This window comes from Dendrobates tinctorius, unplaced genomic scaffold, assembly GCF_039654945.1.
Source record: "Dendrobates tinctorius isolate UK_male_01 unplaced genomic scaffold, ASM3965494v1 ptg000034l, whole genome shotgun sequence".
NCBI classification, from domain to species: Eukaryota; Metazoa; Chordata; class Amphibia; order Anura; family Dendrobatidae; genus Dendrobates; species Dendrobates tinctorius.
Window position 1 is genome coordinate 11,235,205 of NW_027361702.1, and position 21,134 is coordinate 11,256,338.

General features: G+C 47.5%; 1 protein-coding gene across 1 annotated transcript in view; it reads left to right on the forward strand.

The window, feature by feature from the left end:
• Positions 1 to 21,134, forward strand: part of ARL13A (ARF like GTPase 13A) — a 224,333-nt gene that overhangs the window by 39,890 nt on the left and 163,309 nt on the right. The window contains exon 2 of the mRNA XM_073573174.1: positions 8,725 to 8,793. Coding sequence (XP_073429275.1) covers positions 8,725 to 8,793 — 69 coding nt within the window. The remainder of the gene's footprint in view (positions 1 to 8,724; positions 8,794 to 21,134) is intronic.

Genomic DNA, 21,134 nt, shown 5'->3' on the forward strand with positions numbered 1-21,134 from the left:
ACCACACAGGAGTACAAGAGATCCCGGAAGATCTCGTTGACGAACTCTTGAAAGACTGCAGGAGCATTGCAAAGACCGAAGGGCATGACCAGGTACTCGTAATGGCCATCTCGAGTGTTGAAAGCGGTCTTCCACTCGTCACCTGCACGGATACGGACCAGATTGTAGGCTCCTCTGAGGTCCAGCTTGGTAAAGACCCGAGCCCCTCTGAGACGGTCAAACAGTTCCGGAATGAGTGGAAGAGGGTACCTGTTCTTGATGGTAATCTCATTCAAGCCCCTATAGTCAATGCATGGCCGTAGAGTCCCGTCCTTCTTTTTGACGAAGAAGAACCCGGCTCCCGCGGGCGAAGAGGATTTCCGTATAAAGCCTTTGGCGAGGTTCTCTCGGACGTACTCGGACATGGCGGTGGTCTCCACGGGAGACAGAGGGTAGATTCTGCCCCTTGGGGGGGTTGAACCAGAAACAAGTTCAATTGGGCAGTCAAACGGCCGGTGTGGAGGGAGGACCTCTGCTTCCTTCTTATCAAAAACATCGGCGTAGGAGCTGTAAGCTGGAGGAAGACCCGGGAGGTCTGGAGGTGGCCGTGGAGCGGCCGCCAGGCGGACAGGAGTCAGACAGCGAGCTTGGCACGGGTGCCCCCAGCGGAGTATCTCCCCAGAAGACCAGTCGAGAACAGGCTGATGAGTCCTTAACCATGGAAGACCGAGTAGAATGGCATGAGAGAGCTTAGGTAAAACGTAAAAGGCTATCTTCTCTCGATGTAAGGCTCCGATTTGCAATTCCACGTCTTCAGTGACCAAGGTGACGGTCACCTGTAGCGGTTTGCCATCCACGGTGGCAATCTGAATTGGGTTAGATAGAGTGACTACAGGAATTTGGTATTTGTCTACCTCTTCCGGCCGAATGAAGTTACCCGCTGAGCCCGAATCCACGTAGGCCACCTCGGAACCACGCCTCCCTCCTGAAACCAAAAGCACAGAAATCGTAAGGGGTTGAGAGGAATCATCATCATCACCTAGGAAGGCCTCTCTTACCTGACCTAGGTGGAGTCGTTTCCCTGTCTCTTAGGACAGGTGCGGATATAGTGTGACGAATGACCGCAATAGAGGCACAGACCTTGTGCCCGTCTCTCTCTCTGACGTAACTCGGCCAACCTGAGATGATCTATCTGCATGGGCTCACCCGAAGAGAGGGAAGAAGATCCGACTGAACGTGAGCTGGCCGACTGAGTGAAAGGAGGAACTGACCTGGAGGAGCGCCTGTCTCTCACTGACTCCCGAGCGCGCTCCAGGAAGCGCAGGTCAATGCGAGATAAGGTCCTCTAAGGTGGACGGGGTATCTCGACCAGCGAGTTCATCCTTTATTTTACTAGAAAGACCGCGCCAGAATGCCCCCACCAAAGCTGCGTTATTCCAGCCGAGCTCAGAGGAAATAGTGCGAAAGCGAATAGCGTACTGTCCGACCGTGAGAGAGCCCTGGTGTAAGTTAAAGAGTGACTCAGTGAGAGAGGCTAACCGGCCCGGCTCATCGAAAACCTTACGAAACGTATCCAGGAAAACCGGGAGACTCGAAACGACCGGGTCGTCACGTTCCCAGAGCGGGTTTACCCAAGAAAGGGCCTCTCCCTCCAGATGGGACATGATGAAGGCCACTTTGGCCCGGTCCGAGGGATATTGCTGCGGCAGCCATTCAAAGTGGAGACTACACTGATTTAAGAACCCCCTACAGAGCTTGGGATCCCCGGTGAAACGAGGCGGCTTGGCGAGGCGGGGCATCGGATGAGCAGCAGACGCAGGGGGAGGAGTCGGCACTGCAGCGGCAGCCTGGAGGGCCGACAAGCGACTATCAAAGGAGGCCATGTAGGACAAAATGTGGGTTTGAGTATCTTGCTGCTGGCCCAGCTCCTGTTGGAGACTGGCCAGCTGAGTGGCATTTCCAGGATCGGCCACCTGTAAGGCCGACAAACGGGTGTCTATCGACTTCATGATTGACATAATGCGCCCCTGATTCTCCCGTAGGAATAGCAACTCTTTCTGGGTAGCAGCCGTAGTACCGGCGGAGTCCATGGCCTGATCGTACTGTTAGTGTGGGTGGTCAGGAGCGGGAGCTCCGAGAGTGGACCCTCTGGACCGTGGCACCGAGGGACCCCGGGCGAGCTGCCAGGTGGAACCGACCCCTATACAGGGACCGTTAGGAGCAGGCCCAGGGGTTCGAGTACCACGGTAGCCGGTACCGAGAGGGGCGGCTCAGGATGGACCGGAGTAAGACTGAGACTGGAGTAGGACGGCAGGAGCACTGAAGACAGGACTGGAGTAGGACGGCAGGAACACAAGGCAGGACTGGAGTAGGACGGCAGGAACAGTGAAGGCAGGACTGGAGTAGGACGGCAGGAACACAAGGCAGGACTGGAGTAGGACGGCAGGAACAGTGAAGGCAGGACTGGAGTAGGACGGCAGGAACAGTGAAGGCAGGACTGGAGTAGGACGGCAGAAACACAAGGCAGGACTGGAGTAGGACGACAGGAACACGGGTAGCAGGACTGAGAAGCTGCTGTGAGGAGCAGCCGAGACAGGAACTGCAGGAGCAGAGTGTGCACGATGGAGCGAGGCCAGAGTGTCAGGAAACACAACGATCAGGCGCCTCCCTCAGGGGGAAGCGGCCTGATATGGCCCCGTCTGGTCAGCCATTGGTCCAAATGTGCTTCCGGGTCAGGGCACAGCCGGAGCATAAGAAGCAGGAAGGAGGCGCGGCCGCGGCCTATGGCGCATGCGCATAGCATGCAGGGAAGGCATCGGTCGCGGGTCTGTCTCAGGTGACCGCCGCGGCCGTCGGGTGGAGAGAGGCTGCGGCGTGGGAGCGGAGGCCGGGTGAGTATGGCGGAGCGGTGTAACAGAATAATTGTAAATTATTTCTTGCCTTGAAGCCTAACTCATCGGGGAGCTCTGTGCAGCAGGTTAAAATTGTCATCTCCTTGCTGCACGGCGATCCCCAGGATTGGGCTTTTTCTCTGACACCTGAAAATCCTATTCTGACTAATGTGGACGCATTTTTTCAAGCCTTGGGGTTGTTGTATGATGAACCTAATGCTATTGATCAAGCTGAGAAAACCCTATTGGCATTGAACCAGGGTCAGGATTCTGCAGAGTTATACTTTCAAAAATTCTGAAAGTGGGTGCTCCTTATTACATGGAATGATGGTGCCTTCACAGCCCTCTTTCGGAAGAGTTTATCAGAAACCGTAAAAGATGTTATAGTGGGATTTCCTGTTCCCTCTGGTCTTGATGATTCTATGTCATTAGCCATTCAAGTTGATTGGCGTGTTAAGTGAACGTAAAACTACACAAGAGGCATTGCCGCCTTCTGAACAAACGTCTGAACCCATGCAATGTGATAGGGTTTTGTCTAGGGCACAACGTCAGGAGTTTAGAAGGCGTAATAAGCTGTATTTTTTCTGTGGAGACACCTCTCATACTATTTCTGTCTGCCGTAAATGAGAGAAATGTTTTCCACACACATTTGCTGTGGGCAGTGCACAACCTAAGTTCCTTTTGGCAATTACTCTGATCTGCTCCTTATCCACATTTTCCGCTAAGGCTTTTGTAGATTCAGGAGCAGCTTTGAATCTGATGGATTTGGACTTTGCTAAATGTTGTGGTTTTCCCATGAAAGCTCTGCGGACGCCTATTCCTTTGAGGGGTATTGATGCTACTCCTTTTGGCGGAGAATAAACCTCAGTTTTGGACCAAGGTGATAATGCAGGTCCCCCCAGACCACCAAGAAAATTGTAAATTTTTGGTGCTGCACAATTTGCATGATACTATTGTTCTGGGTTTTCCCTGGCTGCAAACTGATAATCCAGTTTTGGATTGGAAATCTGTGTCTGTGGTGAGTTGGGGTTGTTCTTAGGGACACTCCTGTTTTCTCCACCTCTCCTCAGTCTCATGATATTCCTGATTATTTGGCCGATTTTTCTGATGTATTTAGTGAGAGTAGGTCTGCGTCTTTGCCTCCTCATAGGAGTTATGGCTGTGCAATTGAGTTGATGCCCGGGTTTAAATTTCCCAAGGGTCGGCTTTTCATCTTATCGGTACCTGAATATGATGCTATGCGATCTTATATCAAGGAGTCATTGGAGAAGAATTATATTAGACCATCTTCTTCACCCTAAGGGGCTGAGTTTTTTTGTGACCAAGAAAGATGGTTCATTAAGGCCTTGTATTGACTATCATTCCCTTAACAAAATTACGGTTAAATATCAGTACCCATTACCCCTGATTTCTGATTTATTTTCCAGAGTTAAAAGTGCCTGCTGGTTTACCAAGCATGACCTCAGGGGGGCGTATAATCTTATTCGCATCAAGCACGGGGATGAATGGCGTTTAATACTCCGGAGGGACATTTTGAGTACCTGGTGATGCCTTTTGGGCTCACTAATGCCCCTTCTGTCTTCCAATCCTTTATGAATGATATTTTCCGGGACGTTGTGGATAAGTTTTTGATCATTTATCTGGATGATATTTTGATCTTTTCCAGTGATTGGGATACTCATGTGGAACATGTCCGGACTGTGTTCCGGATTTTGAGGGAAAATTCCCTGTATTTTAAGGGATCGAAATGCCTCTTTGGTGTACAGAGGATTTCATTTTTTGGATTTATTTTGTCTCCGTTGGCTATTGAAATGGATCCAGCCAAGGTACAGGCCATTTATGATTGGGTTCAGCCCACTTCTTTGAAGGCTCTCCAGAAGTTTTGGGGTATTGCTAATTTTTATCTTAATTTATAGGTAATTTTTCTGGTATTGTCAAACCACTGACTGATCTGACCAAGAAGGACGCTGATGTGCTGAATTGGTCTCCAGAGGCTGTCTCGGCATTTCAGGAGCTTAAGCGGAGATTCACTTCTGCTCCGGTTCTACGGCAACCTGATGTCTCACTTCCATTTCAGGTGGAGTTAGATGCTTCTGAGATTGGTGCAGGAGCTGTTTTGTCCCAAAAATATCCGGTGACGTCTAAAATGAATCTCTGTGCCTTCTTTTCTCGAAAATTCTCCCCATCTAAACGTAACTATGACGTGGGGAATCGGGAATTGTTGGCCATGAAATGGGCATTTGAAGAGTGGAGACATTGGTTGGAGGGAGCTAGACATCAAGTTGTGGTCCTCACCGACCACAAGAATTTGATTTATCTTGAATCGGCCAAACGCTTGAATCCTAGACAGGCTAGCTGGGCCTTGTTTTTCACGCATTTTAATTTTGTGGTCTCTTTTCTTCCGGGCACTCAGAATGTTAAGGCAGACGCCCTTTCTAGGAGTTTCTTTGCGGATTCTCTTATTGTGACCGAGCCTACTACCAACCTAGGTGAGGGGGTAGTTCTTTCTGCCATCTCGTCCGACTTGAGACGCCCCCTGGAGGAATTTCAGGAGGACAAACCTGAGCGTTGGCCTATGGGAAAATTGTATGTTCCTGACCAGTGGAGGAAGAGAGTAATGTCTGAAATTCATTGCTCCACATTGGCTGGTCATCCAGGTATTTTTGGTACCAGAGATTTGGTGAGTCGGTCTTTTTGGTGGCCTGCCTTATTTCGTGATGTTAGGAATTTTGTGCAGTCCTGTGGGACTTGTTCTCGGTCTAAACCCTGTTCTCGTTCTAGTGGGTTGCTGATGCCCCTGCCGGTGCCCAAGAGGCCATGGACCCATATCTCAATGGATTTTATTTCTGATCTTCCTGTCTCTCAGAGAATGACTGTTATCTGGGTGAATTGTGATAGATTTTCTGAGATGGTCCATCTTGTACCACTCCCAAGTTGCCGCCTTCCTCAGAGTTGGTGCCCTTGTTTTTGCAACAGGTGGTTCGGTTGCATGGGATTCCTGAGAACATGGTGTCAGACAGAGGAGTCCAGTTTGTTTCCAGATTCTGGAAAGCCTTTTGTTCCAATCTGAGAATTCAGTTATCTTTCTCCTCTGCGTTTCATCCTCAGACCAATGGGCAGACTGAGAGAACAAACCAGACTTTCGAGTCCTATTTAAGATGTTTTATATCTGCTGATCAGGATGACTGGGTCTCATTTTTGCCTTTGGCCAAATTCGCGCTAAACAATAGAGCTAGTTCTGCCACTTTGATGTCACCCTTTTTCTGTAACTTTGGGTTCCATCCTCGATTTTCTTCAGGGCAAGTGGAATCTTCAGCCTGCCCAAGTGTGGACACTGTGGTAGAGAGAATGCAGCAGATTTGGGACCAAGTGGTGGATAAGTTGTCCCTCTCTCAGGAAAAGGCCCAGCGGTTTTCCAACTGGCATAGGACCATTGGTCCCCGGTTTAAAGTGGGTGATATGGTTTGGTTGTCATCAAAGAATATTTCTATGAAGGTTGCATCTCCAAAGTTCAAGCCAAGATTTATTGGACCTTATAAGATTTTGGAGATTCATAATCCTGTTTCGTTTCGATTGGCTCTTCCAGTTACGTTTAAGATCCATAAGGTGTTTCATAAATCTCTGTTGAAGAGGTTTGTTGAGCCAGTAGTTCCTGTGGCGGCACCTCCTGACCCTGTATTGGTTAAAGGCAATGTGGAATATGAGGTAGAGAAAAAATTGGATTCTCGTTTGGCTAGACGGAGACTCCAGTACTTGGTCAAATGGAAGGGTTATGGCCTGGAGGATAATTCTTGGGTCTCTGCTTCTGACATTCATGCCAATAGATTGGTTCGTGCTTTTCACCGGGCCCATCCTGATCAGCCTGGTGGCGTGGTTGAGGGATCGGTGACCCCTCCTCAAGGGGGGGTACTGTTGTGAATTCACTTTCTGGTCTACCTCTGGTTGCTGGTGAGGGTGGTGGAACTGGTTGTATTGACAGAGGAGTCGTGAGGTCTCTTTCCGGGCTCCCTCTGGTGGTTGCAGGAGGTAATGAAGCTGATCTAATTAACTTAGAGACCTGCCACCTGATAATGAGGACGACGATTGGACATCTGAAGTCTCTGACTGGATTTAAGACAGCTGACTCCCTCTATCCCTGCTGGTGATTTTTCCTGCCTCCTGAGGTCTTAGTTTCCAGTTCAGTCACTGCATTCTCAAGCTATGTGTTCTTTGCTATTGTTCACATTTCATTTTGTTTTGTCTATTCAGTTTTGTGTGGTCAGCCAGCCCCGGCTAGGGCTGTGCTGAATTTCCACCCTTATGTTACTGTTTGTGCCAGTTTTCTTTTTGTCCCTTATTAGATTGGCCTCTTTTTGCTCTGTTTTCAGAATATGCCAGAGTGCTGATATAGTGGGTGAAGTCTAGTGACTTCAGGGTTTTTTTGCTATCAGAAGTGTTGGACATTTTTGCAGGGTTTTTTGGCGTGATTGCAGACATTCTCTTTCCTTTCCTGTCCTTTCTAGTAGGTGTGTGCTCAGCCTATTTTCCTACCTGTGTTTATGTTTTCATCTTGTCTCACAGACAATATATGTTTGGGGACTATCTATTCCTTTGGGGTCTGCTTTGGGGCAGTTTAGATTTCACCTTTTCTTGCTTTAGGCTTATTTAGTCCTCTGGCTGTGTCGAGGCATCTAGAATCATCGTAGGTATGCTCTCCACGGCTACTGCTAGTTGTGTGGATAGGATCAGGGGTCTGCAATCCACTTAGTTACCAACCTCTCTGGTTTTCTTTGGCTTAGCTTGGTCTTGCTTTCCTCCTCGGTGACCCAATCATAACACATACCTCATTTATGTCGTTTTTTATGTTTTGGCGCGTTTATGCAATGAAAACAATTTTATTCTGTGAGCTATAAATTCTTTATTTTTTTGCTGATGACGCTGTGTGGTGGCTCATTTTTTGCAGGACAAGTTGACGTTTTCAGCGGTACTATGTTTATTTTATATTTGTCTTTTTGATTGCGCGTTATTGAACTTTTTGTTCGGCGGTATGATGATAAAGCATTGTTTTTTTTTGCTTCTCTTTTTGAAGGGGTTAACTGAAGGGGTTAGCTAGTGGGACAGTTTTATAGGGCAGGCCGTTATGGATGCGGCGATACTAAATATGTGCATTTTCATCGTTGTTTGTATTAGCAAAAAAAAGAATTTATTGGGGAATTTTTTTTTAATTTATTTGGGAATTTTTTATAAATTATTTTTACACTTGTTTTTTTTTTTTTTTACTTTATTATATTGTCCCAGGTGGGGACATCACTATAAGGTGTCAGATCACTGATCTAACAGTTTAGACAGCACTCTGTCAGATCAGCGATCTGATAGGCGCTGCTTCAGGCTTCCTCGTGCCTGCTCTCAGTAGGCACTGTGGAAGCCGCTCCTCTCAAGGCCCCCAGATATGGCCACAGGGGCCTTCAGAGAGGAGACCCTCGGAGCGACGCACCACATCGCGCTGCTCCGGGGGTTGCAGGGAAGCACGGAGGGAGTCCCCTCCCTGCGTGCTTCTCTCCTATGCCCCCATTACACTGCGATCATGTTTGATCGCAGTGTGCCAGGGGTTAATGTGCCGAGGGCGGTCCGTAACCACCCCTGACACAAAGTGCCGTGTGTCAGCTGTGATAATCAGCTGACACCCGGCAGCGATCAGCGGCGCTCCCCTCGTATGACGTACTGTCCCGTCCTTGGGCATTACGTCCCAGGGCACATGGATGGGATAGTACGTCCAATGGCAGAAAGGGGTTAAGTGGAAAGCACAGCAGATGCTCGTAGTCTAAATCTTGTTTTGAAGCACTGTACATTGCTCACATCTTCTCTCATTTTGCAGACACTGGACAATGTTTCACCTTTTTTCGCACTGCTGGCGATGGGTCCAGGTAAATCAGGAACCAGTTAGGTAAGAAAGCACCGTCCAGTAAAGCTGATCTGTTGTGATACTGTCATATTTCTACACTATGTTTGTTGAGAACGTTCAGCAAGACCGTTTTCAATCACTGGTCACCACAAAAAATCATCAGCAAAGGTAATATGTCTGTTTTATGGAGTTTGATGTGCTGATCCCAAGAATATGCTTAGTTTTGCTCTATCACATAAAGTATCTGAGATAGAAGTACTTTTGTTATTACGTTATTTCTGCATTTTCAATGTATGTGGTTTTCCCTGTTATTCCCTTTTCTTTGCTTGTCTTATTTAATTGTGAATTTTCTTACAGGGAAAACATTAATAAAGGTTTTAGTGAGTTTTATGGGAAGGAGTATAGACAGTGCAGTCAACCAATGACTGCTTCTCGGAAAGTCACATGTTATGGGGAGGAGCTAACTGTTATGAGGCGGTAAGATTTGAGTCAGTTAGAAAAGGATGGTGATGGCAGCACAGACTGGTATGTGAGACTCTGACAGGAGACAGGCCTCTACAGGGATCTGAGCCCTGCCACAGGGAGATAGAAGGGAAGGCGGAGGACAGCCGCCATTGTGAGAGGATTTTCACTGCATTTCTGGGGGGGAAGTTGCCTCAGAGGGAAGAAAACAGCTCAGCTACTGAGGTGTAACTGAGTGAGGGTCTCCACAGAGAGAGAACCTGAAAGCAGCCAATATCACACTGAGAAACTGCCTGTCTGCAAATGTTCATCTGTAAGGAGTAGGCTGACCCATTTACCTCACAACTGTATATACAGTAGTTATCTACCAGATTAATTCCAGTAAAATCAGTTCTAAATACAAGCTGCCTCTGTCATCTCTGGGGAAATATCTACATATAATCAGTTGGCTCAATGGATTTTTTTATTAGTTTGTCACCACCATTGAACTGATCTTACTCTACTGTTTGATCTGATTTAAAGGAGAAAAATGCCCCGACAGTGTATCAATCATCCGAACAGAATCTGCTGTGTGTGGTTCTTTTACACCAAAAGGCCAAGTACGTTCAATCACTCATGAATGATATTAATAAGATGAACCAGAAGTACTTTAAATGTCCACTTGGTGATCAAGACAAAAGCTGGGCCCCTCATGTGATATGCTCAAGTTGTTCAAATGGTCTTCGTGACTGGATGAATATGAGGAAAGTGGCTATGCCATTTGATGTTCCTATGATTTTGAGAGAACCCAAAATCATAGTGATGACTTCTACTTTTGTTTTGTCAAACTGAAGGGCTTTTCTACAAAGAACAAACGTAAAATTAATTACCCTGAACTTGAATCTGCGATTAGGCCAGTTCCACATGATGGTACCTTGCCAGTTCCTGTACCACCGTTGCCTAGATTGGATGACAGTGAAGTAGAATATGAAGACTATGGAGCTGAAGCTACTGGCAAAGACATGGAGACCTCAAGTAAAGATGAGTATGTACCTGATGGAGCAGCCGAGCAGCCAGAATGCTTTCCTCAACATGAATTAAATGATCTCATCAGAGACCTTTCATTGTCAAAAGATAAAGCTAAACTTCTTGCATCAAGGTTGAAACAGAAGAGTGTTCCTCATGATGGTGTGTCATGGTTTGGACATAGTTAATGTCCTGTTCTCACAGGGTTAACTTTTGCCGGCCTCTCTTTGGATCTGGGAGGGGTATTTATACTCACTCCAGACTAGGATTCCTTGTCAGCTATACTGTTATTCTGGCTGTGTGTCTGACCCCCCTGGTGTGCGTGTATACTGCATTGCTTGTTTGATTCCTGTGTATGACCCGGTCTGTCCCCTCACTCTGTACTCCGTCTCTCATTTTGGTACTATTGTCTTCTCTGGTTCTGATCTCCTGGCTTGGCTATTGTTACTCCATTACACTTTGTCCCTATTGTACCGTCCATTGCCCGTTCTGGTTTTCTGATCTATTGCTACGTCCTGACTATTCGCTCTGTCTAACCCTTTGGTACTGTCCTGCTATCTCGTGCTTTGTGCTTTGACCAGGCTCGATCTGGTTTACGTCAATGTCTATGCCCCTTGGTAACTTGTCCCGTAGTTACCTTTTTAGGAGTTTCTCTGCAGCTCCTAGCTCTGTGGAGCTTCGGTCACACCCCCAGCAGTCACGTGCTTCAGGTCCTGATCGTCTGAAGTACGCATCGTAACCGCTGCTGCCCCGCTCCACAGGTATCTTTGAGCACTGTTTTTGTACTCAGGACACGTGCACTGGCTCACTGAGCAAGTGCAGTACGGTGTTCCTGACAGGTGTCAAAGTGTGTTATTACCGAAACAGAAGTAACACTTTAACACAATTTTACACAGTTGATGGACCAATAGTGTACTGTAACAATGTGAATGGCCTTTTTGAAGAACTGCATTTTGTTGCAGATTGGTGATTGTTTATTGACTCATCCCAGAGAAGTTTGAAAGCAGTGTTGCTTCACAATGTAAATATGATACCATCAATCCCTATTGCGCACTCATGTCATCTAAAGGAAAGTTATGAAAATCTGTCAGAGATTTGAAAGCGATTGGTCTGCTAATGGGAATGCAGGGAGGTTTCACAAAATATTGTTGTTTCTTGTGTTTATGGGACAATAGAAATACAGTAGAGCATTATGTTCATCGTGCTTGCGGACAGAGAAACATCTATGCTCCAGGTAGAGACAGTGTTCAGCATAATCCTTTAGTTGCTCCATCAAAAATCTTTCTTCCTGCACTACAAATAAATTTGGGATTTGAAAGCCATGGCAAAAACTAATTCACAAGGGTTCCAGTACATTTCACAGAAATTCTCCAGCATTTCACAAGCAAAACTGAAGGAAGGGGTATTTGTTGGTCCTCAGATCAAAGAGCTTGTGAGAGATGATTGTGGATCGACCTCGCCATGCCAGGGCTGTGGGGTACTCGCTACCGGGCCCGTGGAGTTCAATGGGAGATGTCACGGCAGCGGTGACCTGGTCCATGGCCCTGGGCATCCATTGTAAAAGGGGAATGTTGAATGTGTGGATGATGATTAAAGTTTATTAGTGAATGATTCGTGACGCCACCTGTGGTGTTCGGCAATGAAGATGTTAAGCCGATGCTGCAGACAGATCCTCTGGGACAGATGGTGTGGTGCAGCAATGATGGTGTAGCCCTCCACAGGCAGGGCTGTAGTCCCAGGGCAGTGTAATAGATGTTGAGGAAGAGGGTGCAGTGTTCAGCACAGAGATGTAGAAGTGCCGAGTGGATTGGCGCAGGAATAAGCGGAGGACACCAGGGCATGTAGTTCCAAAGCTTTATTCACAGTCTGTTGTGCATATGGGTCGACCTCCCAGGGCTGTGGGGTACTCGGTACCGGGCCGGTGTCGGCGGGATGTGTCACAGCAGCGGTGACCCGGTCCGTGGCCCTGGGCGCCCAATTAATAGGGGAAGTTTGAATGGTGGAATGCATTAAATGAATAGTTTGTGACACCACCTGTGGTGTTCGGCAAGTGAGATGTTAAGCCGACACTGCATGCAGATCCTCTGGGACTGATGGTATGGTGCAGCAAAGATGTAAAAGCTCCCCACAGGTGAAGCTGTAGTCCCAGGACAGTGTAGATGTGGTTGGTGCCGGAAGGGTAGGAAGCAGACAAAGACACAGCAGGGTGCAATTTCTGTACCTTTACTTGATAAATACAGTCCAGGGTCCTGATTACAGATGGTACCGGAGCAGGCTAGCCTGGAAGCAGCTCAGGGATTCTCTCTCAGCAGATGGGCTGTGCAGTCTCCTTCTTAGCGCTTATTTGAATGAAGTGCTCCTAGTACTGAGTTACACTGAAGTTCCTCCTAATTCTCTTCTGCTAGCACTCCTCGTATGGCAGACAGCTGTAGCCGCTATTCCTCTCTTGGCTCACTCCGTGCTGTTGTGCCTCCGAGTCTTAGATGGGGGTAGGGCATTTACAGCCTCCTACTCCTCTGGTGTCTGTTGCAGGACCATTAGTATCCGTACAACCGTGGAGACCAGGCTCCAGTTCAGGCGCTCTCGCTGTGAGGGAGCTCTCTTTCCTCAGGTCAACCTCCAGTTTCTCTCCACACGTCTACACATGTGGCCCTCCTCACACTAACTGACCACTCCTTCCTCTTGGCCCTCAGAGAGCACTCCTCCCTTCAATTCCGGTTCAGAGTCCCCCCTGCTGGCCTGGAGTGGAACTGTGTTGCATGTATAGATTAACTGCTAGAGAGACCCTTCACTGCTTCCAAGCCTGGCATTACCCTCCCTGGAGGAAGGCAAAGCCACTGTGGCGGCCATACTCCTGGTGGCGCCACATTCCCCCCTTGTTATGAGTGGCAGAACACACTAAATAAAAAATATAAATAAAATGCGTTCGCAGCTCAGGGTCCACCATGCGGTAGTTGTTAAAACCGCTGCTAGGTGGTGGCAGAGCAATCTGGCGGTAGTGTGCACAGGGTTAAATGCCACCCAGGTGCACCAAGCAAACTCTGTTGTACTCACAGAGCTATTATAACACAAAGGAAAATTATAATGATGCTGAGCCTGTTAGAGGCACAGGGACTCAGTGACGCACACGCGGTAATTGGTCACAGGAGAAACCCTAGATGACGGCACTAACTCCGTCTAGACCTACCGTAATACTCGTGTGCCTAGCGTTGCAACTGCAAACGCACGTTAAAGCTGCTACAGCAGCGCGGCGTAGAGAATACCGCAGTGTAACACTGCAAATAGCGCAGGCGCGATGTTGGATGCTAGCAGGTGTGTCCGTGGAGCAATAGCGCGCTGGCGCTGGCACTGGTACTGGCTAAACTCAATCCCTCACACATTCGTATTATCAAAGGAATGGGGTTTCAATTGAGTCATTCACCAGAACATGCAACCATCAACATACACACAGCAGCAAGTTTGACTATACTAGCGCATGGCGAAACAGCCATGCGCACTTTTTATAGCAAACGGGACCTTCCGGAAGTCTCCAGAACTCTGAGCTGAACCAATGGAATCAGGAGCAGGACCTGAGCACCTGACTCCTGAACGCCAATGGGAGATTGTCCCACGGGCATGCTCAGAGGATGGAACGAAGGACTTAGCCTCCGGAGAGAGTTGCTGCAAAGCAATCTCCTCTGCAATCTCCTCTGCAGTAGACAAAGAGCAGGAGACTGCAGAATGTGAGGGTCTTGATTCCTGCATAGCGAGGGCAGAAATCTGACTCCTAACACCCCTAGTGCAAGTCAGCACTCCTGGGCTGAAAAAAGAAAACATGAATAACATATAAACATATAAACAATATGAAGGTTACAAGATTTTGAAAAATGAAAAATGTACAAAAACCACATGCTCAAAAATAGTCCTATGATGACAAGTCCAAGCATCAATGTCCATGGTCCATTCCTGGGCAAATGGTGAACTAATTACAAAGAAAGTTTTTGACCATACACAGTCATGTGGTTCAGTGTCCATAAAACAAGATAAAAACTGGAAAATTCAGAGGCAACTCTTACAGATTACCTGTAGGCACAAAACTTGAAAACAGTTACATATATATATATATATATATATATATATATATATACGATTTCAACATTTACATAAACTTAGCTAGATACGATATCTGATGGGTGGTATACCTTGTGTAGTACGGGTAGACCTGAGTAACACTTGTTGTCTGGGTTTAACTACTGGTGTAGTGTGTAATGTACTGGATACACTACTGGTGGTTCTGCATGGCATAGGGATACTAGATTGTCTGCGAACTCTTAGACTCACCATGGGCATAACAGGTTCACCACTGGTAGGGCGAGGGTTCTCTGGCTCCACTGCTGGTGTGGCATCTGCTGCCTAATTTTCCTCATCTTCAGGATTTTCTTGAGTCACTTCTTCCTGCGCTACCAGCTGGGGAAAGGTCATCACTGGCACCACTATTGCATCATTTACTTTAGTCCAATTTGCAGGGAATTCTCCAGGTATGGTGCTGACCTTTTCTTCTTCTATGGGTTGGATATTATCTTGTTCTTTCTTTTAGCTGATCAGGGCATAATTTCAAATGAGCTCTTGATATTTCTGTTGAGGTTTCTCCTCCATCTTTACTAATAAGGGACACCTTGGTATTGTCAAAGTTTGAGGGTAGAATGGTGTAGGGTTCAGCTTCCCATTGGTCATCCAGCTTATGCAGTCTTCTTTTCCTCTTGAGGACTTGTTCTCCTGGTGACAAGGGAACTGCAGGTGCATGCTGATTGTAATTCCTCTCCTGCTTTTGTCTTGCCTGAGCTAGACCCTTTTCCACACACTCTTGTACTCTTCTGTACTGTTGCTGCCTCTCAGTGTCTCAGTCAGCATCTGGTGATGTCACCTCAGGTGTCAGGACTCCCATATCCAAATCAATAGGCAGTTTACCAGGCCTCGCTCTCATTAGGTATGCTGGAGTGCAGTTGGTGGAATTCACAGGAATGTGGTTGTAGAGGTCTTCCAGATCTGGCAACTTTTCTGGCCACAGATTCCTCTTCTCCAAAGGCAAGGTCTTCAGCTGGTCGATCACTACCTGGTTCATCTTCTCACACATGCCATTGGTCTGTGGGTGGTACGGTGTTGTCCGGATCTTCTTACAACCATACAAGTTACAGAATTCCTGGAACACTTCTGCCTCAAAGGCGGGACCTTGATCTGTAAGCACTTGCTCAGGATATCCATGTGGTCTACAGAAGTGCTGTTGGAATGCTCTGGCTGCTCTCCTGGCTGTTTGATCTTTGACAGGCACAACTACCAGGAATCTTGGGTAGTGGTCCACAATGGTAAGAGCATAGATGTAGCCTGACCAGCTTGGAACCAGCTTCACATGGTCCAGGGCTACCAACTCAAGGGGCTGTTTGGTGATGATTGACTGTAGAGGAGCTCTCTGGCTGTTTGGATCCTTTCTGCACAGGTTACATTGTCCACACTCCCGGCACCACTTTTCAATGGCTTTCCTCATAGAATCTCTCCCGGAGCAATGCTTCCAACTTCTTCCATCTGAAGTGGCCAGCTCCATTGTGGTATGCTTCCAGGACCATTGATGCCTCTCTCTTTGGGACTATCACCTGCCAAACCAGCTCATGAGTGCGGGCATTGATACTCCTCTGACACAGCTTTCATTCATAAATGACCAGCCGGCCTCTCTCCTTCCACAACTGCTGGGTTTCCTCAGGAGCATCTGGCTCTGGGCGTGAGTCAGCTTGGGACAGTAGCTCCTTCACCAGGCAGACTGCGGGGTCATTATCCTGAGTTTCTGCTCAATTGTGATGTGGCAATGGATTTAGGGTGACCTCTTTCAAGCCATACCGTCTGTTTCTCACTCCTTGAGCATGCTGGGCCGCAAGTGGCCGGTGGAAGGGAGGTAACTCTATTTCTTCAAGAGCCTCAGGGTCTTCTCCTGCATCTGACAGATTAGGCATCCTGGACAGCGCATCAGCATTGGCATTCTTGTGCCCTGCCCGGTACTTGATGATAAACTCATAGACAGCCGAGCCATCCATCGCTGTTCCAGTGCACTTAGTTTTGCAGTGTCCAAGTAAGTCAACGGGTTGCTGTCCTTAAAGATGGTAAACTTGGCTGAAGCTAGGTAAGGCTACTTTCACACATCAGGTTTTCGGCGTCAGGCGCGTTCCGGCATCATGCCGGAGCGCCGGATCCGGCAAATGTTTTGTAAAACCGGATGTGACGGATCCGGTTTTCTGCCAGATCCGTCTTGCGCTTGACAGCCAAAACCGGATCCGTGTCATCCGGTTCATCCGGTTTTCGATCCGTTTTTCGACGGATTACGCCGGATTCGGTTTTTAAAATCGCCCCTTGTGGCCTTCCGAACGGGATTGGCTACTGAAAAACTATATATAGCGTGTTCCTACAGCCCTTCTTTGACAGGTTGTAGAGGAGAAAGTGCAAGTTGGAGAGAAGAGCAAGTTACTGGCGAAGATGGATGTTGTGATTGGAAATATTTTGAAGAATTTGGCGGATTTTACAGCGGAGGCGAATCGTTTGAGGGTGATTGTTCTGGAGAAGGAGAGAGCGAGACAGCAGTGCATCAGGCATCGTAGACGACGTTTGTGGATCCACCCCATCACAGCCAAGAGAATGACGCGTGGGGTCTATTCTACACTCTGCATGGACCTTAGACGAAACCCGGATACATTTTTTGGATATGTTCGGATGAAAATGGAGAATTTTGATTACTTGGTGGAGCGCATTGCACACCTCATAAGAAAATCGGACACCTATTGCCGCTTCTCTGTTTCACCCGCAGAGCGTCTGATCGTGACTTTAAGGTAAGCCACATTTATTGGATATGCTCGCATCAGAGCACACTTTCACTGCAATCTTGTTGGTGGTAGTTTGCATCTCCAAGTGTTATAGCTGAGTTTTGGTATGTAATGCTGTGATTTTAAACTAATTGATTGTTTTTTAATTCCCCACAGATTTCTTGCAACTGGAGAATCCCTTTCGTCACTGCATTTCCAGTACAGACTCGGGATTTCCACCATATCTGGAATAGTGAAGTACACATGCCGTGCACTGTGGGACTCCTAAGCTGAACAGTTTTTACCAGAGCCCACAACAGAGAGGTGGATTGAAATTTCAGAAAAGTTTCAACAGATATGTCAGTTTCCGAACTGCTTGGGCGCTGTGGACGGGAAACATATCCGCATTGTAAAGCCAGCCGGATCGGGATCGGAATATTTCAATTACAAGAAATATTTTTCAATTGTCCTCATGGCCATCGCTGACGCGGAATACAAATTTATTGCTGTTGGTATTGGGGCCTATGGCCGCTCCAATGGCTCTCAAGTTTTCTAACTGTCTGCCATGGGGCGTAAACTGTATGGAAACACCTTCCAGTTCCCATCCCCTAGACCGCTGCCGCAAACATCTGGTCCACCTATGCCATTTGTCTGTGTAGGGGATGAAGCCTTCCAGCTGTCAGAACACCTTTTGAAACCGTACGGTAGCAGAGGATTGTCAAGAACAAAACGCATTTTTAATTACCGCCTCACAAGAGCAAGAAGAATGGTTGAATGTACCTTTGGTATTCTGACAGCCAAATGGCGGGTCCTATTGACTGCGATCAACCTCAAGACAGAAACTGTGGACGAGGTGATCAAAGCTTGCGTGGTACTCCACAATTTTGTTATCTGCAAGGAACCCATTTCCATTGAGGACACCTCTGAAGAAACCACCTTGCAAGATTACCATGACATTACCACTAGAAGTTCTGTGACGGTTTCAGTAATGAGGGACAATTTTGCACAATACTTTATGTCACCTCAAGGCAGAGTACACTGGCAGGATGACAGAGTGTGAAAGATTTGTGCCCTTAACCAAACTTGTGTACCTTCTGTACCAACAGTATATACCTTTGCCAACCAAAGTTGGCTATCTTGTCATGGTCTTAATATTTTTACCTTTAGGCCACAGGTGTGTACCTGGTTGTGTTTTATGCAAAGTATTTCACCTTTTAACAAAAGCTGTGTACATTTTTAGGAAATCACCAACAATAAACACAACTTTTTAGGTGAAATACTTTGCTTCAAACACAACCAGGAACACAACTGTGGCCAAAAGCTAAAATTTACCCACAGTTATATACCTGGTTTTGAATACCTTTTTACCTTTGAAATACCCTGTATTTAACCTTTCTTTTAAACATATTTCGCCACAGAAAGAAATGACAGACAACCATTGTAAAACGATAATTTAACTTATATTTAAAATATTTTATTTTTTGTAAAATGTTTTTAAAGTTAAAAAAACTTTTTTAATAAAGGTTTGAAACCAAATGGGCATTTTTATTAAAAAACACACATTACAAATCTGTGTAGTGTGGGGTAGAAATACTGCTGGAGGGGCTGCGGGACACTTCGACACTGGGAGTGTGGAGAGAGGACTGGGATCGTGGTGGGGAAGGAACAGTTAGAGGTGAAGGTGTGGAAAAAGCTACAGAATGGGTGGACATGTGGGAGGCAGAAGAGGTGGTGGGCGGTGGAGTGGAGGGTTGGGCAGGGACTGTAGGAGCAGATGATGTTGATGGAAAGTTGTATGGGGAAGGAGTTTGGTACGGGGAAGGAGTTTGGTACGGGGCAGGTTGCTGGAAGTGGGGCGATGTCTTGTACTGGGGAGGTTGCTGGTACTGGGGAGGTTGCTGGTACTGGGGAGGTGGCTGGTATGTAATAGGAGGGGGAGGATGGAAAGTGGCTGGAGGGGGTGCAGGTGGAGGAACTACTGGGGTGGGAGGAGGAGGTTGGGAGGTAACGTGCTGGAGAGCACCGTGGCATGAATGCATTACATGCATCTGCTGGGTAGGAGAGAGCGTTTCCATGCGCTCCACAACAGACCTGAAAAAGGTGTGGTTTGGCGAAGATCTTGCTTCTGAATGCATGGTTTGCAGAAGTGTCTTCACCTCCAGAATGCTGGAGTTGATCTGCTGAAAGCCTGCGGAGATTTGCTCTGACAAGACTTTTAGACAGTTCTGGAAAGATGCATTCAGATGCAAGAACTCTGGCGCATAAATCTTTTCCTGACCCCTCTGCCGCTGACGCCCAGTACCCGCAGGTGTACTAGAGGTGGCAGGGGCAGAAGGATGGGGTAAAGGGAAAGCGATCTCCTCACCAGCAGCTACATGTAATGTAGGCGGCCACGGTGCTCTTGTGCTGGTGGATGGGACAGATGGGTCGAATATGTGGGAAGGCTGGGAAGGTGCAGATGTACCGGGGCGGTCGAAGTGTCCCTCGGTGCCGGTCTCCTCAGGGATCGCCTCAGAAGGGTCCAATCGTGCAGGCTCCCGAGTGCTGCTCACCGTGCTGTGGAATAAAGAGAAAAAAAAACAATTAAAATAGTGACATGGCATGGCCCTGGCTGAAAAAAAATTGTTACATCTAAACATTTTTTTTTCACATGTGGTGTGTAATATTTACCTTCTGGTGACCATTGTATCCCGGAGGAACGACAGGGCTCGTGCGTACTTGTACTTGCTCCTGCGTCCTCCAGATCCACTCGGGGGCCCGCATCTCTTTATTGAACTCCTTCTTGAAACGATCCCTCACAGACCGCCACCGCTTCACAATTCTGTCCCCTGAAACGAGAAAGGACAAAGTGGTTAGTATACAACATCAGTGTTTCCCAAAATCCAGTCCTTATGGTCCCCAGGGGTCATGTTTTCAGGATTTCCATAGCAAATAGAAATCCTGAACACATGATCCGTGGGGACCACGTGGACTGGATTTCGGGAAACACTGGTTTACATCAAGCAACCGGTACTGTATATGCTTACGCTCTTTAATCTGGGCCCGAGCATCGAGGTCCTCCCAGCGGCCCACAAGGAGTGAACAGATTTCCAGATTTCCTCCCAGAGTCGTCGGGTAACAATCAGGTCAGCATGGCGGCGGTCAGCCATATTCCATAGCGGCTCCCTTTCTCTGACGAGATCGATGAGGTGGTCAACATCAATTCCTCCATCCTCACCGTCTGAGTCGGGAGCACGCTGTGAAGGCTGTTAAAGTAAAATAGAAAGATAGCAAAATTAGTCACCACACTTAAGACATGAAATGAAAAGTGTACCAAAATTTAACTTAAATATTATACTTACACGCTGGCGACCGCCACGTTGCTGTCGCCGACGACCCTGGGAGGCACTGCGAGGACCTCTTGGCCGAGCACCAGATTGGGAAGACTAGAGAAAAAAAGAAAAAAAAATTATGTGTTTGGATGTTGGCATTTGTTTGCTGTGTGAGGTCTGCGGTACATTGTTTTCTATGTGTTGTGTGTAGTGTGATGTGTTTCTGCGTTTGATGCAAAAAACTTACCAATTGTGAGCCCACTCCAGGTGTCTGTCCACCCCTTCCTTCTTCTTCTGAGAGCTCCTCTTCAGCTTGTGATTCCTGTTTTGAAATAAAAGCCAATGAATAGACATATATTACAGAGATGATGGATTTTGGAAATAAAAACTTACCGTCAAACGCTGACGATGCGAGGGAGGGCTCCCAGAAGAAGATGTGCTGTCTTGTTGCTGGCCAGACTCCATGGCTGAGGGTGGTGCTGCTGCTGTTGCTGCTGCCAGTGCTGCCAGTGCTGCTGCTGCTGCTGCTGCATCTCTTGGGCGGCTGTTGAATAAAGAGAAACAAAGGGCCAATGAATATCTTGATATTCCATGGCCCTAGTTTTGAGGAATGGGGGATTTGATAATTACCGTCTCTCATCTGCTGCTGGACTCCCCTCGCGTTGTTCTGCATGTTCCCTTTCCTGCTCCATTTGGGGTGGTGGTGGTGCTGATGGTGCTGCAGTGGTCTCCTGCCTTCTCCTGCGCCTGGTTGCTGTCTTTGGTGGCATGTTGGGTGTGGCTG